The following is a 15988-nucleotide window of genomic DNA, read 5'->3' as shown; positions in this document are numbered from 1 at the left end:
TGATTTCTTTTTTTTTTTCTTTTTTTTTTAAGTAGGTTCCTCACCCAGCATGGAACCCAACTCAGGGCCTGAACTCACAACCATGAGATCAAGACCTGAGCCAAGACCAAGAGCCAGACACTCAACCAACTGAGCCAGAGAGGCAGCCCCATCCCCTACATAAACTGATTTTTAAAATATTTCTTTTGAATTGATGGAAAAGTCTTACTCTTCTCAGTTCTACCACCGGACACAATGCCCCTTTTAAGATCCCAATGTGTTCTTCATCCTAACTTTTATTGGAACTCGTATCAGTCCTAACACTTGCTATCCCTAAATAAGTTCCTCAATTTCTTCAACACTCATAACTACAACTTTTAGAACAGAGATGCACCCCAGAGAGCTATGCTTTGTCTTCTAAGCTTAACTTTGCTGACTCATTGTAGTTTTGGTTTGTATTTCCGTGATGATGAGTGATGTTGATCATCTTTTCATGTGTATGTTAGCCATCTGTATGTTTCTTAACTAGAGAGAACAAACTGATGGTCACCAGAGGGCAGGTGGGTAGGGGGATGGGTGAAACAGGTGATGGGGATGAAGAGTACACTTAACGATGAGCACTGAGTCATGTACAGAATTGTTGAATCACTATACTGTACCCCTGAAACTAATTTAACACTGTATGTTAACTAACTGGAATTTAAAGAAAAAACTGTTTAATGCATATGGAATAATTAGGGAAAAAAAATCACCAATTTTCAACTCCTAATGAAATAATGGATCTAGGCAATCACCATCGATAGTTGCTATAAACCCATTAGATGAAAGGCTGAGATGTAACTTTATAATGGATGGGTCAGGATGATCTGAACTCAATGATCAATCTCAACATCGCTAAAAGTGGACAACAATATAACTGCACAACCTGTGATGTATTCCTACCAAAAGAATGGAAGTTGAATCTAATCAAGCCTCTAAATCTAACGACCAGTTCATGAAAAAATAAAATCTTAAAAAAAAAAAAAAAGACAATTTTGAAAGAGAGAAATTTAAATATAATTTTTTTTTTTAAAAAAAAGGTAAATAAAATCATGTGATGGAATTTTCTTTAAGATATTCCAGGAAAAAATTAGGTAGGGCTTGAAAACAGATTCTCAACATTGTTAAAACTGAGTGATGGCTTCATGGAGGTTCATTATCCTATTCTATCTGCTTTTCTAGACCTTTGGAAATTTCCACAATAAAAAGTTATTTATTTATTTATTTATTTTTAAAGATTTTATTTATTTATTTGACAGAGAGAGACACAGCGAGAGAGGGAACACAAGCAGGGGGAGTGGGAGAGGGAGAAGCAGGCTTCCCGCTGAGCAGGGAGCCCGATGTGGGGCTCGATCCTAGGACCCTGGGACCATGACCTGAGCCGAAGGCAGACGCTTAACGACTGAGCCACCCAGGCACCCCGATAAAAAGCTATTTAAAAAAAAAAAGGAAAATGTAATTCTTTTCTTCTCTCTACTGGTTCCAGAAAATTCTAAAGAGAATGACACAGCTTAAAATTATCACCACTTTGGAGTAATTCATTTATTCAATTAATTCACCAAGCATTTATTAAGTTCTTACGATGTGCTGGGCACTCTAGGTCCTGGGGATATAGCATTAAACAAAGCAGTTAAAGATGTTGCTTTCATTGTGTGTATATGTGTATACTGAAGTCACAGAAGACTGTTAAAAACACATACACACACATACAAAACTAATTTATAGTATTAGCCAATTTCCATGGTGTAAATATTCACACATGCCAATTTTAAACTACTAACAAAATCCAGGCATATACTGTTTACAAGAGACATATAATGACACGTAAAAGCTGAAAGTAAAGAGATCAGGCAAATAGAAACCAAAAAAAGCTGATATGGTTTTATTATCACCAGATAAATTTTTCTTTAAGGGGAAAACTTGATTTTGGATGAGAGGGTAACCAAATAACAAAAGGGTGAATTCACCAAGAAAGCAGTTTATAATTTTTTTTTTTTTTTAAGAGAGAGAGAAAAGAACGAGCGCGTGAGACAGGGAGAGGGGCACAGGGAGAGGAAGAGGGAGAAACTTAAGCAGGGCTCCATCTCACGACCCTGAGATCATGACCTGAGCCAAAATCGAGAGTCTTAACCAACTGAGCCACCCAGGCCCCGCAAGAAAGTATTTTAAACATACGTCTATGGTTTATAGTTATCTTTCGGTATAATAAATTACTCCCAAATTTAGTGGCTTAAACGCACACTTTTATCTCACAGTTTGTGTGGGCTAGCAATATGGGCAAGGCTTAGCTGAGCCCCCTGCTTCAGTCTACGAAGCTCCAATCAAAGCTCTGCCAGGACTATGGTCTCATTTGAAGGCCTGGGGAAGAGCCACCTCCAAGCTCACTGACACAGTTGTTGGCAGGATTCACTTTCTTTCAGGTTGTTGGCCAAGGGCCTCTCTTGGTTCCCTGCCACGTGGGCCTTTCCATAGGACAGTTTACAGCATGGCAGCTGGATTCCCTCAAAGCAAGTCATCAAAGAGAGCCAGAGAAAGAGTACAAGACAGATGTCACAGTCTTTTTGTGATCTCATTTTGAAAGTGACATTGCTTTTGCCATTTTCTATTAATTAGAAGGCGTCATTAAGTCCAGCCCTCACTCAAAGGGCAGAGGCTGTGATCTTGGTCTATAACAAAAGTTGTCAGAATTTAATTGTGAAAAGATAAATTTTTAAATCCTTCCAAATTTAGAAATTAGAGAAAATACACTGCAAAACAAAACAAGGATCAAAGATTAAAATACTTTAAAAAATTAAGTGACAATAAAGATTACCTATTGAAACTTGTAGGATCCACCAAAAGTAGCACTTTAATGAAAAGTTGTCTTAAAGTTTTACATTAGCAAAGTAAAAAGAATAAAAATTATTTGAGCTAAGTACCTATTTTAGCAAGCTAGAGATAGAGCAGAATAAACTCTAAGTAGAAAATATGACAATAACTATACAGCTGTCCTTTGGTTCAATGTCCTCTTCTCTCAACTGTCCATTTTTTCCTGGGTCCTTATGTTTTGGGTAGATCTCTTGTAAATAGCAGATAGCTGTATTTTTAAAAATCTGACCATCTGTCTTTTTAATTGTCAAGTTCAGTCCATCAACCATAGCAATTTATATGTTTAGATCGGATTCTACCATTTTAAAATTTCTATTTGGTCTTTTTTCTTTAGGATTCATTCTCATTTCTTCTCTTTGGATTTTTGGTTTGTTTTTCCCTTGTTCCATTTGTTCTCTCTCCTCTTTTGGACTTTCCACATTCTATATCTATTCTTTCAGTAATTACGTTTGAAATTTTACCACATATCTTACTTAAACTGTAAAAGGGTTCCTGGGCGGCTCAGTCGGTTAAGCATCTGCCTTCAGCTCATGTCATGATCCCAGGGTCTTGGGGTCGAGTCCCGCATCGGGCTTCCTGCTCAGCGGGGAGGCTGCTTCTCCCTCCATCCCTCCCCCCTGCTTGTGATCTCTCTCCCCCTCTCTCTCAAACAAATAAAATCTTAAAAAAAAAAAAAAACCCCAAAACCCCAAACTGTTAAGTGAGTTTAAACAAAAGTCTGTCATCCTCCCAAACAACAAAGACTTTTGTTCTCTCTCTTCTGATTCACGTATTACTGTTCTGTCCAATATTTCTAGTAGCTTATTTTATTATACAAATAAGACACTAAAAATATTTCATCGAGACAACACTGACTTGGGTGAAGGTCCATGTTTACCATTTTATTTGTTCAATATTTTTGTTGCATTTCAGAGTACTAGTTTTCTGGGATCCTTTCACTTTTACTTGAGGCACCTTCTTGAGAATGCCTTTAGAGGAGAGTTTCTCAAACTCAGCACATAATTATTTGTTGTGGAAGATGTCCAGTGCATTGTTTAAGAGCATCCCTAACTGTGAGTCACTAGATGCCAGAAGCATCTCCAGTAGTGACAATCAAAGTCTTCAAACATTTCCAAATATCCCCTGGGGGACAAAATTGTCCTCAGTCATAAACCACTAGCTTAGAGCAAGTCTCGTGGTGAAAAGTGTTCTTGGCTTTTATTTAGCAACAACTGTCTGCATTTTGTCCTTATTACTGGGTGGCTCATTTGGTTAAGTGTTTGACTCTTGATTTTGGCCCAGGTCATGATCTCAGGGTTGTGAGATCGAGCTCTGTGTTGGGCTCTGTGCTGAGCATGGAGCCTGCTTAAGATTCTCCCTCTCTCTCTGCCCCTCCACTTACATGCTCTCTCTAAAAATATTAAACAGATAGATAGATAGACAGACAGTAGAGCTTTTCAGAAGTCTGGGTCACTACTGTGACCTCAGGAAATCTCAAATGGAATGGAAGTTCTAGTTTCTGAATAGTAAGTTAGTTTTTCTCTGCAGGAACTAAGAACCAAATCCATATCCTGGGGCTGTTTTAGGATTATCCAGAATCCTAAAATAATTCCTTTGGAGGATACCTACTGAGACTGTTCTCAATAATGCTATGAATTAAACAGTCCATCAGATCATTATGTTGGTTTTTTAACCTCATTTTACTATCCAGATAATGCTAACATTACTGGGAACTTAACTGGTGTTTCACTGCACAATTCAAACAAAAACTGATATAAGTGCCATTGATTCTACCACAGATTTCAGATTTCCATCTTTTATGGCATACATTTTTTTTTGTAAATAGAAAAATGGTATTTCGAATGTCTTGCTCTTTATACAAACTTTATTGTTGTGGTGCTATTATCTCTACATTGCTGCTTTTGTAATTTGCCACTTATGCTACAACTTGGGGCTAAGATAAATCAATCTCAGACTCCTCCCTTAGTCTCCTGATCTTGTCAAATGGTCTTTGCTGGTCTGAGCTAGGAAGGACAAGAGCAGTAAATGTACTTAATTTCCCTTGGCACAGGTTTGGGCCTGAACTATGTAACTGTGTGAACACGAAAGGTTGTCTCAAATGTTATAAATTATGTTTTTGATTTTACAGTGTTTGAATAAGTAGTCAAGAGTCAGACATTATAACTGCTATATCTAAGTCAACAGCTTATTCTCTTTTTCTTTTATTTGAAGAAACCATGTCATATGTTCAGTAGAGTTTCTGATTTTTTTTAAAGATTTTGAGAGAGATAGCACAAGTAGGGGAAAGGAGGTAGAGGAAGGGAGAAGCAGGGAGCCCGACAAAGGGCTTGATCCCAGGACCCTGAGATCATAACCTGAGCCGAAGGCAGACGCTTAACCGACTGAGCCACCCAGGCGCCTCTAGAGTTTCTGATTTTGATGATGACATCCATGTAATACTGTTTAAATGTTGTTCTGTTTTTTTGTATTTCCTATCTATTGCTAATGAGGTCTAGAGGCTTATCCATATTCAGTATTTTTAGGGGAGAGGTAGGAAAACTCCTTCACAGTGGTATTTTGATCTTCTGTCAAGAGGTACACGTCATCTGATTTTATTTTTGAGATACTAACAACTGTTGGCGATTAATGACTAAATCCATTAATTTATGAGGGATTACAAAGTGGTGATACTCTTTTCTATTATTCTTCCTTAATTTACTAGCTGAAATACTTTTATAAAGAGACACTCCCTCTAATATACTATTTGGTTACCCATTTGTATAGTTAAAGGTAAGATACTTAATTCTTTCCTTTTATTAACCAATTCTCAGAATAATGAATTGGTTCACTAGAATACTACAATGGTGACCAATTGGTTCTTTAAAGTATCAATACGAACTCATGAATTTAAATATTGGATATATTCCATATGAAATTCTTTTCCTGCATCAGTTAAGATGATTCATTCTTTAATCTCCTTTTTTTTAAGGGGCGGGGGCGAAGGGCAGAGGGAGAGGGAAAGAAAGAATCTTAAGCAGGCTCCATGCCCAGTGCAAGCCTGATGCGGGGCTCAATCTCACAACCCTGAGATCACAACCTGAGCCAAAATCAAGAGTCAGATGCTTAACTGACTGAGCCACCCAGGTGCCCCTAATCTCCTTTGGTTAACACACGGAATTATATACATTGATTTTTAATGGTAAACCAACCATTATTTCTAGCAGAAACCCAAACTGGTCACAGGGGTAATTTAAAAAATATGTATTGCTTGATTTAGATTGCAAATATTTCATTTAGGACATCTGTATTCATAAGTAAAACTGGCCTATACTTGTCTCTCATTGTCATTGCTAAGTTTTGGTATCAAAGTTATGCAATCCTCAAACTGAGCTGGGGAGTGTTTGTTTTCCTATTCCCTGAGAGAAACTGTAGAAGAGGAATTATTTTTCCTTGAATGTTTGGTAAAAATTGTTGTAAAAATGCTAGGGCCCACTGCTCATTTGCTTACTTGCTTACTAAAATGTTTTAAATTAAAAATTATACACATACACACACAGAAAAGTTCATAAATCATTAAGTATATAGCTTAATTCTTTACCACAACAGCAGTTTCACTCTTCCATACAGCGCCTCCACCTAATCCTGAGTTTTATGAGAGATCTGATGAGTCAGTGGGAGCAACAGATACATTAAAATAACTGTGCCCTATTGACAGGAAGAACATTTAGAAGGTCTGAAAGATGCTACTATAAATTCCATTCAGCAGGCAAGGCAACCGAAGCAGTTTCTAACCTACCAGGCCAAATTATGCTGAACAAGATTTTTTTTTTTTTCAAGATTTTTAAGTAATCTCTACATCTAAGGTGGGGGTCAAACTCGCAGCCCTAGATCAAGAGTCACATGCTCCACTGACTGAGCCAGCCAGGTGCCCCTAAGCAAGATTTTTATAGAGAACTGGCAAGATTTTTTTTTTTTTTAAAGATTCATTTATTTGACAGAGAGACAGAGAGAACACACAAATAGGGGGAGTGGCAGAGGGAGAGGGAGAAGCAGGCTCCCCCTGAGCAAGCAGCCCCACACAGGGCTAGATCCCAGGACCCTAGGATCATGACCTGAGCCCAAGGCAGACACTTAACCGACTGAGCCACCCAGGCGCCTCAAGAGCTGGCAAGATTTTAATTCAAGCTAAACCAATGCCCCTTCTGTATGATGGTTAGAAAATATAATAAAAAAAACCACCTTTCGGTCTTTTACAAACTTTTTTTTTTTTTTTAAATAACCCAGCCTTTTAAGGATTTTTGAGGCTATAGCTTAAACAAAGATACTCAGAGGGGTGCCTGGCCAGCTCAATCAGTAGAGCATGCAACTCTCAGGTCGTGAGTTCAAGCCCCATGTTGGGTGTAGAGCTTACTTTAAAAAGAAAAAAAAAGGGGCGCCTGGGTGGCTCAGTCGTTAAACGTCTGCCTTCGGCTCAGGTCGTGATCCCAGGGTCCTGGGATCGAGCCCCACATCGGGCTCCCTGCTCCGCGGGAAGCCTGCTTCTCCCTCTCCCACGTCTCTCTCTGTCAAATAAATAAAATCTTTAAAAAAAAGAAAAAAAAAGAAAGAAAGAAAAGGAAGGTGCTCAGGATAAGACCCAGAAGATGGTAGTTATTAAGAGCATGAGAAAAAAGGAGAATATAATCATATCTAACGAACTTCAGAGCGAGCACCCAGGGTAGCAGGATGAACTTACTTATGAATCTAGCCAGAAGACTCTGGATTAATTCTCAGGCTTGTTTAAAACTGAATGCAAATATAGGATGCTAAATGAGATTAATGGCTGGAGTAGTCTCTTTGCAAATATTTGGGTTTTTAGCTAATACTAAGAGAAGTCTTCTTCACAATCATATACCATTTCTTTTTGCCCATAATTCGTTTACTATCTTTTACAATAAGTGCTTCAGTGGAAACAAAATCCAGCTTACACTGGAATGGTACCAACTCCCCTGACTGTCCATTTCATTAGCTAAGTCCTTCCTTACCTCCATTACACACATGTTCCCGGCCAGATGATAAACTACTTTCAAATTTCTCTACTTGTTGGCATGTATCAGAGACAGAAGCAATTTAATAGTTTAGGGGAGAAATTTACTTTTCATGGTCTGCCTAAATCTTTCAATGAAATCTTAATCATTCCTGGTCCAAATATGAAATTTTTATATAGAAAAGAATAATTTTGAACAGTCTAAATAAGCTATCAAATATAAAAGTCTAAAAAAAGAGAATAGTGACAATCCCCCAATATCACAAGGCTAGGACCCTTGTGATCAGAGTTCTAGCTACATGTTTATGTCAAACCATTTACCTAACAAATATTTATTGAGTGCTTAGGATATCAGTTACTGTTCCAGCACATAAACTCTCTCAAAGAAAAGAGAATTAAGATCAGAAACTTATGGGGCACCTGGGTGACTCAGTTGGTTAAGCATCTGCCTTTGGCTCAGGTGATGATCTCAGGGTCCTGGGAGCAAGCCCCGCATCAGGCTCCCTGCTCAGTGGGGAGTATGCTTCTCCCTCTCATTCTGCCTCTCCCCCCTGCTTGTGCTCTCTTTCACTCACTCCCTAATAAATAAAATCTTAAAAAAAAATCAGAAACTTATGTCCTTAACAAAGAAAGAGCAGAAAAGGAGTATCAACTAATACTCTGAACCTATAATAAGCAAACATGTCAAGTATTTTCCTTACTTTTTGATAGCTTACATTTTCCACAACTGCTTTGCACATACTTAAACAGCAAAATGTTCAGCAATGTACAAATTAAAAAAAAGCCTGAAATCAACCCTCATGCACCGTTGGTGGAAATGTAAATTGGACCAACCACTGTGGAAAACAGTATGGAGGTTCCTCAAAAAATTAAAAATAGAATTACCATATGATCAAAAGATTCTACTACTGGGTATTTACCCAAAGAAAATTAATTTGAAAAGACATATGAACCTGTGTTTATTGCAACATTATTACAACAGCCAAACTACAGAAGCAACCCAAGTGTCCGCCGACAAATGAATGGATAAAAAGATGTGGTATTATATGCACAATGGAATATTCAGCCATAAAAAAGAATGAGATCTTGCCATGTGCAACAACATGGGTGGACCTAGAGTACATTAGGCTAAGTGAAGTCAGGCAAAGAAAGACAAATATCACATGATTTCACTTACATGTTGTATATAAAAAGAAAATAGGGGCACCTGGGTGGCTCAGTTGGTTAAGCGACCAACTCTTGATTTCGGCTGAGGACATGATCTCAGGGCTGTGAGATTGAGCCCCACGTCCCAGCAGGGAGCCTGCTTAGGATTCTCGCTCTCTCAAAAACAAACAAAAAAACAACAAACCAAAAAAACCAAAACAAACAAGGAGGATTCTCTCTCCCTCGGCCCCTCCCCATAAAAAAGAAAAACAAACAAACAAACAAACAAAACCACCCTTAAATACAAAGAACAAACTGGTGGTTTGCAGAGAGGAGGTGGATGGGTGGGGTGGGTGAGATAAAGGGGGTTAACAGCATAATGTGTGGAGAAGTTGAATCACTATGTTGTACACTTCAAACTAATGTAACAATGCATATGAACTATAAATAAATTTTTTAATTCTTAATAGAAAAAAAGACAGATACAAACTTCCAGCTATAAAATAAGTAAGTCATGGAGATGAAAAGTACAGCATAGGGAATATAGTCAATAATACTGTAATAATGCTATATGGTGACAGTGACTACACTTATCGTGGTGAGAGTACTGTGCAATGTACAGAATTGTCCAATCAATCTGCTGTAAACCTGAAACTAATATAACACACTGTACTTCAAAAACAAAACAAAAACAAAAAATCCAACAACAAAAAATAAGCCTCAAATCAAAAGACACACACACAAAATGGCTGTTAATATATTTAAAAGCACTTAACCTCACTAATGATTAAAGAAGTACAAGTAAAAACTAGAGATGCCATCTTCATCTACTAGAGAAAGAAAAAATTTTAAGATTGGTATCTGCTCTTTATGATAGGGATGTATCTTTTTGAAGATATGTATACCCTTCGACCAAGGAATTCTAGGAATTTTTCCTTCAAATATACTGGCAATGAAAATGCAAGAGTATATGTACAAGAGGTTCACTGTAACATAATTTTTAACAGTAAAACACCTGGAAATAAGCAGTCAAGACTAGGGAACTGGCTGTGTAAAGTTAGAACACAGGAATATAAGGGAATACTATTCTATAACAAACAAAGGAATAAGGCAAATCTTTATGTACTGAAATGATGTGTCTAAGATAAAATGTTAAGTGAAAGAAAGGAAGTCACAGTCTGTAGAGTATAACCCCATGGATAGAAAAAGGAAAGATAGTCACATATAATAAGAAAATGTACAATTACAAATTTCTAAAAGAATTCCCAAGTTAGTGTCAATAATAAGTACCTCGGGGGATTGAGGTGAGGTGGTGGGGAGAAGAGATACTTTAGAGGACTTTACTTTTACATATACTTTTTGTATTGTCTGAATTCCTCACCAGAGTATGTTTTATTTCTATATTTTAAATTTTATAAGTTCTGAGATGTTGTGGAATTCTGTTAAACAACAAGCTTACTGAAATTTAAACATGTGATCCCTAGAAGAAACAAATTTATTTCCATCACTTATTTAACAGATAAAGAACTGGAACATCAACTTCTTCTTCTTCTTTTTTTTAAGATTTTATTTATTTATTTAACAGAGAGAGACACAGCGAGAGAAGGAACACAGACAGGGGGAGTCAGAGAGAGAGAAGCAAGCTTCCCGCTGAGCAGGGAGCCTGATGAGGGGCTCGATCCCAGGACCCTGGGATCATGACCTGAGCCGAAGGCAGACGCTTAACGACTAAGGCACCCAGGCGCCCCGGAACATCAACTTCTACGTCTTGCTTAAGCTCATGCTGTTTATGAAGTACTTTCAGTAATTAAAAAATGAGGGTGATTAAAAGACCAAGAAAAATAATAATAAGGGCAAAGTAGCTGCAAAGCCCAAGATACTACAGAGTATTATAGTATCTTCTTGACAAAATTATCTTGGAAAAAGGAAGCTCTAATTCTTACAGATTTTATTTTTAAACACAGACTATGTAAATTACTTTTAAATATAACTACATTGGGACTTAATAATCAATTGCAGAAGTAGTTTCCTAAAACTTACCAAGTTGGGAATGGAAACAGCAGGAAAAAAAGTTGAGGAGTGAATAGCAGAAAAGGAGGGGATGGAAAATAGAATTAGAAGTGGGAATAATGTCTGTTAGTATAGGCAGGAAAAGGGTGACTTTAGAGAAAGTCAATCCCCACAGTAATACTATACCTAACAGCTGGCTGTGTTCCCCTGTGATGGAGTTCTGACTCGGGTCTGAAAAACAAACAATCGAAAAGAAAAGAAAAAAATGAATGACCAAAACAAATAATTTCTTAAAAATCAGCAACAAAAGTCAACCAAGGAAATAAGAAAAAAAAAAAGTTTTTTTAATGCTCAAAAAACATTAATAAAAGGATAATAAAAATAAACTATTATAAAAAATAATCACACAGCTTTTTTGAAAAGTTAAGCAACAGAATTACCATGTGACCCAGCAATTCCACTCTTAGGCATATACTCAAAAGAACTGAAAACTGGGACTCAAAACAGACGCCTGTATGACAATGTACACAGCAGCATTATTTACAGTAGCCAAAAGGTGGAAACAACCCAAGTGTCCTTCAATAGATAAATGGATAAACAATAATGTAGTATATACATACAATGGGATATTATTCAGCCATAAAAAGGAAATGAAGTTCAGATATATGCTACAACATGGATGAACCTTGAAAATATGCTAAGGGAAACAGGCCAGAAGCAGAAGGACATATTTTGTATAATTCCATTTAAATGAAATTTTGAGAAAAAACCAAATTAAAAAGATAATCACACAAATTTGACTAACCAATACTAGTTCCATAAAGTAGTATGATTTGGGGCTTACCACATGGGTTACATTTTCTCTTTAATGGCAAAGGAACATATGGCCATAGCAGCTCAAAGTCAAGACATAAGTAAAGCACTCATTACTACTAGCAGGTATGTTCTGATTTGACTTCATGATAAAATTACTAAACTGGCTTTTATAAATATCTACTTCTTCTAATCTATAATAAAATAAGTGGCAATAAGCCAAGTTCCTAATGCAAGAGATATTGACAATCATCATTTAACAACTAACCACTTGCTTTTTTTTAAAGGCTTGAAAAGCATTAAGGGCTAAATATGGAAAAGACTCTGAGCTCCAGTTTCCTCTAAGATTAAGTCTCTTGAGATACTGAGGATTACATCTGGCTTCCCTGAATGTGTCTGGGGAACAAAAATAATTTTAGACAAGGGGGTTTGTGAACAATGGGAAAAAAGTTGCACCTTTATTTTCACTAACCTCTAACTGAAGTTTAGTATTTTCTCCAAGAATGATGTCAGCAACAAACTACATAAAAGTACCTGTGCTTTGTCAACAATAAATATGATTTTTCATATCACACTGTAATTGTTATATATATCTCATAATACCATTTAGGTGCAATACTACTTTGAAATTATGGTAGTAATTAAAAGGCTGCTAGGTCTTCAATGCATTGATAAAAAAAGCACTTACATTATTAGATCACAAACAATAATTTTGCATTTTAATATAATAGGGTTCTTTTTAATCCTATATATATGTATTTATACGCATGTGTAATACTTTACACATTTAAAAACATTACTCTGGGGGCGCCTGGGTGGCTCAGTCATTAAGCGGCTGCTTCGGCTCAGGTCATGTTCCCAGGGTCCTGGGATCAAGCCCCACGTCGGTCTCCCTGCTCAGCGGGGAGCCTGCTTCTCCCTCTCCCTCTGCCTGCCTCTCTGCCTACTTGTGCTCTATCTCTCTGTCAAATAAATAAAATCTTAAAAAAATAATAATAAAAATAAAGGGGGGCCTGGGTGGCTCAGTCATTAGGCGTCTGCCTTCGGCTCAGGTTGTGATCCCGGGGTCCTGGGATCGAGACCCACACTGGGCTGCCTGCTCAGCAGGGAGCCTGCTTCTCCCTCTCCCACTCCCCCTGCTGTGTTCCTGCTCTCGCTCTCTGTCAAATAAATAAAATCCTTAACTAAATAAATATAAAAACATTACTCTGAAAAGGAATTTGTAGATTTCAGACTGCCAAAGAGGTCCCAGATACAAAAAAAATTTAGAATTACTGTTTTAAACAAAATTCAAATAATATTTCCATGGTGTTTATAATAAATGTTTTTTATACATAATTAAATCTAACACTTTAAGCATCCCATACAAAAAGAACCAATCAGAATACTAAACAAATTCTGGTTTCTGATGTAGAGTACATATTATAGTATACTTTACACACTCTAATCAAGGAGGAAATAAGGTAGAAACCTGGTTGATACAACTAAAGTTTTCCACATTATGTGAACATTTTAAGATATAATTTTAGATTTTCTTCCTTAATTTGGTTTTTAAAAGATACTCTAAATTTTTATATTCTCAGATGTCTTCCCCAACATACCACCAAACGGATACCTAGTTTTTAAATTTAAACTCATCTTATTTCCTATTTAAATAAACAATATGGGTTTGTGCGTAAGACAAAGTAGGAATAACAGTTCTTTAGTACATTTGTGTATTAGATTCATCTGTTTCTCTCTCTCCCTCTCTTTCTCTCTCTCTCACACACACACACATGCACACAGGGGATAAATTAGGCCCTATCATTATAGAGAAGCAGGTATATAGGTAGCATGGAAGGAAGAGTAGTGAAAGAATCATAGAATTTAGAACCAGAAGAACTATGGTCATCATCTAGCTCTACTCTGGTGATTCCAAAGGAAAAGTTGGAGAAATTACCAGCATCATCTATTTTTTTCCCTAAAATCATACCAACAACCCTTTTTAAGATTCTGATTCCAAGATACTGTCATTAATAGGAATGCCTTTTATGTATGTTGGGATGGGGCAAAGTTTAGAATCTCTTAACATTTATAGTTGAGGGGTGGTTGGTTAAGTGTCTGCCTTCGGCTCAGGTCATGATCCCGGGGTCCTGGGATCGAGCCCCACATCAGGCTCCCTGCTCACCGGGGAGTTTGCTTCTCTCTCTTCCTCTGCTCTTCCCCCTTGCTCGTGTTCTCGCTTGCTCTCTCTCTCGAATAAAAAATCTTTAAAAAATAGTTATAGTTCAAAAGATGAATGCTGTTAATAAGTGGCCTAAGACACAGCACACTATTTTCAAAAGGGAGATAATCTTAGTCTTTTGAGGACCTATCTTCATGATTCTTGGTACTCTGTAATTCTAACTTTTTTGTCCTAAAATGAATAGCCTAAAACAAGTTATTTGGAATTTCCAGGCAATCTATGAGTTTTAGAAAAACATCTCAGATAACTCAGGCAGAATAGGTATGATTTTAGATGGGGAAATAGAAATGATTTTTTTCCTTACAAATTACCTCCTTCTATACTATATACTCCCTTGCCTTCTAAGCTGTGCCCACATGCCGTCGTACATTTTCTAGTCAAGCCAGGCCTCTTCCTTTGAACACCCTCCTACATTTGAGATGAGTAGAAATAAGTCTTTGTGTAGTTCCCTACAAGTTCAACTTAGATTTTTCATTTTTTATGAATTGAAGGAATGCAGGGCAACCTTTACTTAACACTTATTTGGTAATTTGAAGACTAACCTCCAAGAACTTGCAAATACTTCACTGATACACGTAAAACCCAAAACAAGGGCAAATCTAGGAGTAAACATGTTCAGAACCCATGAGAATGAAAATTAGCCATGCCTATAAAAATCACAATTGGTAAATGGGTTTAAGTTGAGGGGTGTTTCTGGGTATGCAGTCCAAATTGTGTAATCAACATGGTAACACTGCTCTGAGATACATCTGGGCATCCTTCTATTGTCTTACGTCTGAACTCTCCCATTTAATATTTTTCCTGCTTTTGTCACTGATGAGGGCACACCCAAGTTTGCCGAAGACTGGGAGTTGTCCTAAACATTACTCAAAATGTTTATTTTAACCAAATTACTTCCTGTAATAGAAACAACTTGCCAATAATGTAACTATTTTTACTTTTGATGGTCTTTATAAACAAAGCTACCCACAGGTTATAACTCAAAAGGTTATACCAGGTTATACTCAAAAGCCTATGATACTCTACCAGTCAAAATGGTAGTTCAAATAGAATCATCTATCTTTTCACATGTAAATACAATCAGAAAAATGACCTGAAAGTATTTCCTTGTTACAGTAATGATATAGTAGTTTTACAAATGGGCACTTTCTCAATATATTTCATTTATCCTGGGTAAATGGTAAAGAATGGAGATTTTATTTAGTTTCTTGCCATGTGCCTCGGAGAATAGAGAGAAAAATGATTGTGGGTGGTACCTGCTTGTAAAACTGCCTCTGTAAATAGTATTTCTGAAGAGCCTTATTATCTCCCTTAGTTTGCCCACAGCAATAGCCTTTTCTGAATTTCCTTTGCTAATTACTTCATCTACCATTGTTAGTAGAGAATTTGAAGCAAATAAAGGCTAGCTTGTACCTTGCATGTAAAACTCAGTGTAGCAGGTTTTAGTCTTCATTAAAGATAGTATCAGTAATTTCATTAAGTAACACACTCAATAGTGGAAACTATTAGGCCTAATTATCTAGAAAAAGAAGTAGGCAGGACCAAGTGCATATACATGAGGACAATCAGCTCATTATAGTGTATATTATCTAGATATACCTCGAATACAAGGATACAAAATACCTGAAATCACCAGTCTTAACACATTCCTAACTTTCTGGACTCCAACTTTTAAAAAACCAAAGTAGCATTATCATAAGAAACCATTTTGACTCAGAATTAGGCAAAGCGGATTAAAAATGGAATCAAAGACAATTACTCTAACATTCACAGTTACTAGATTCTGCCTCTCTAAATGGGTACCTATTGTAGTGGGAAACCCAAGAAGGAAAACAAGCTGAAATAAGGTAAAATCTGAAAAAGCCTATCTTCTTTATATACATTTTGAACTTACTGCAATGAGA

At 36.9% G+C, this 15988-nt stretch overlaps 1 protein-coding gene across 3 annotated transcripts in view; it reads right to left on the bottom strand.

Annotated features, from left to right (window-relative positions):
• SLC12A6 (solute carrier family 12 member 6) overlaps positions 1 to 15988 on the bottom strand; it is an 82859-nt gene that overhangs the window by 31437 nt on the left and 35434 nt on the right. For 2 of the 3 annotated variants that reach the window (XM_032416980.1, XM_032416982.1), the window contains exon 2: positions 11234 to 11278. The exons of the other annotated variant lie outside the window; for it this stretch is intronic. In XM_032416980.1, coding sequence (XP_032272871.1) covers positions 11234 to 11278 — 45 coding nt within the window. The remainder of the gene's footprint in view (positions 1 to 11233; positions 11279 to 15988) is intronic. 3 annotated transcript variants of the gene reach the window in all.

This window comes from Phoca vitulina, unplaced genomic scaffold (assembly GCF_004348235.1).
Source record: "Phoca vitulina isolate PV1807 unplaced genomic scaffold, GSC_HSeal_1.0 scaffold20, whole genome shotgun sequence".
NCBI lineage: Eukaryota > Metazoa > Chordata > Mammalia > Carnivora > Phocidae > Phoca > Phoca vitulina.
This window is presented reverse-complemented; position numbering and strand designations above follow the sequence as displayed.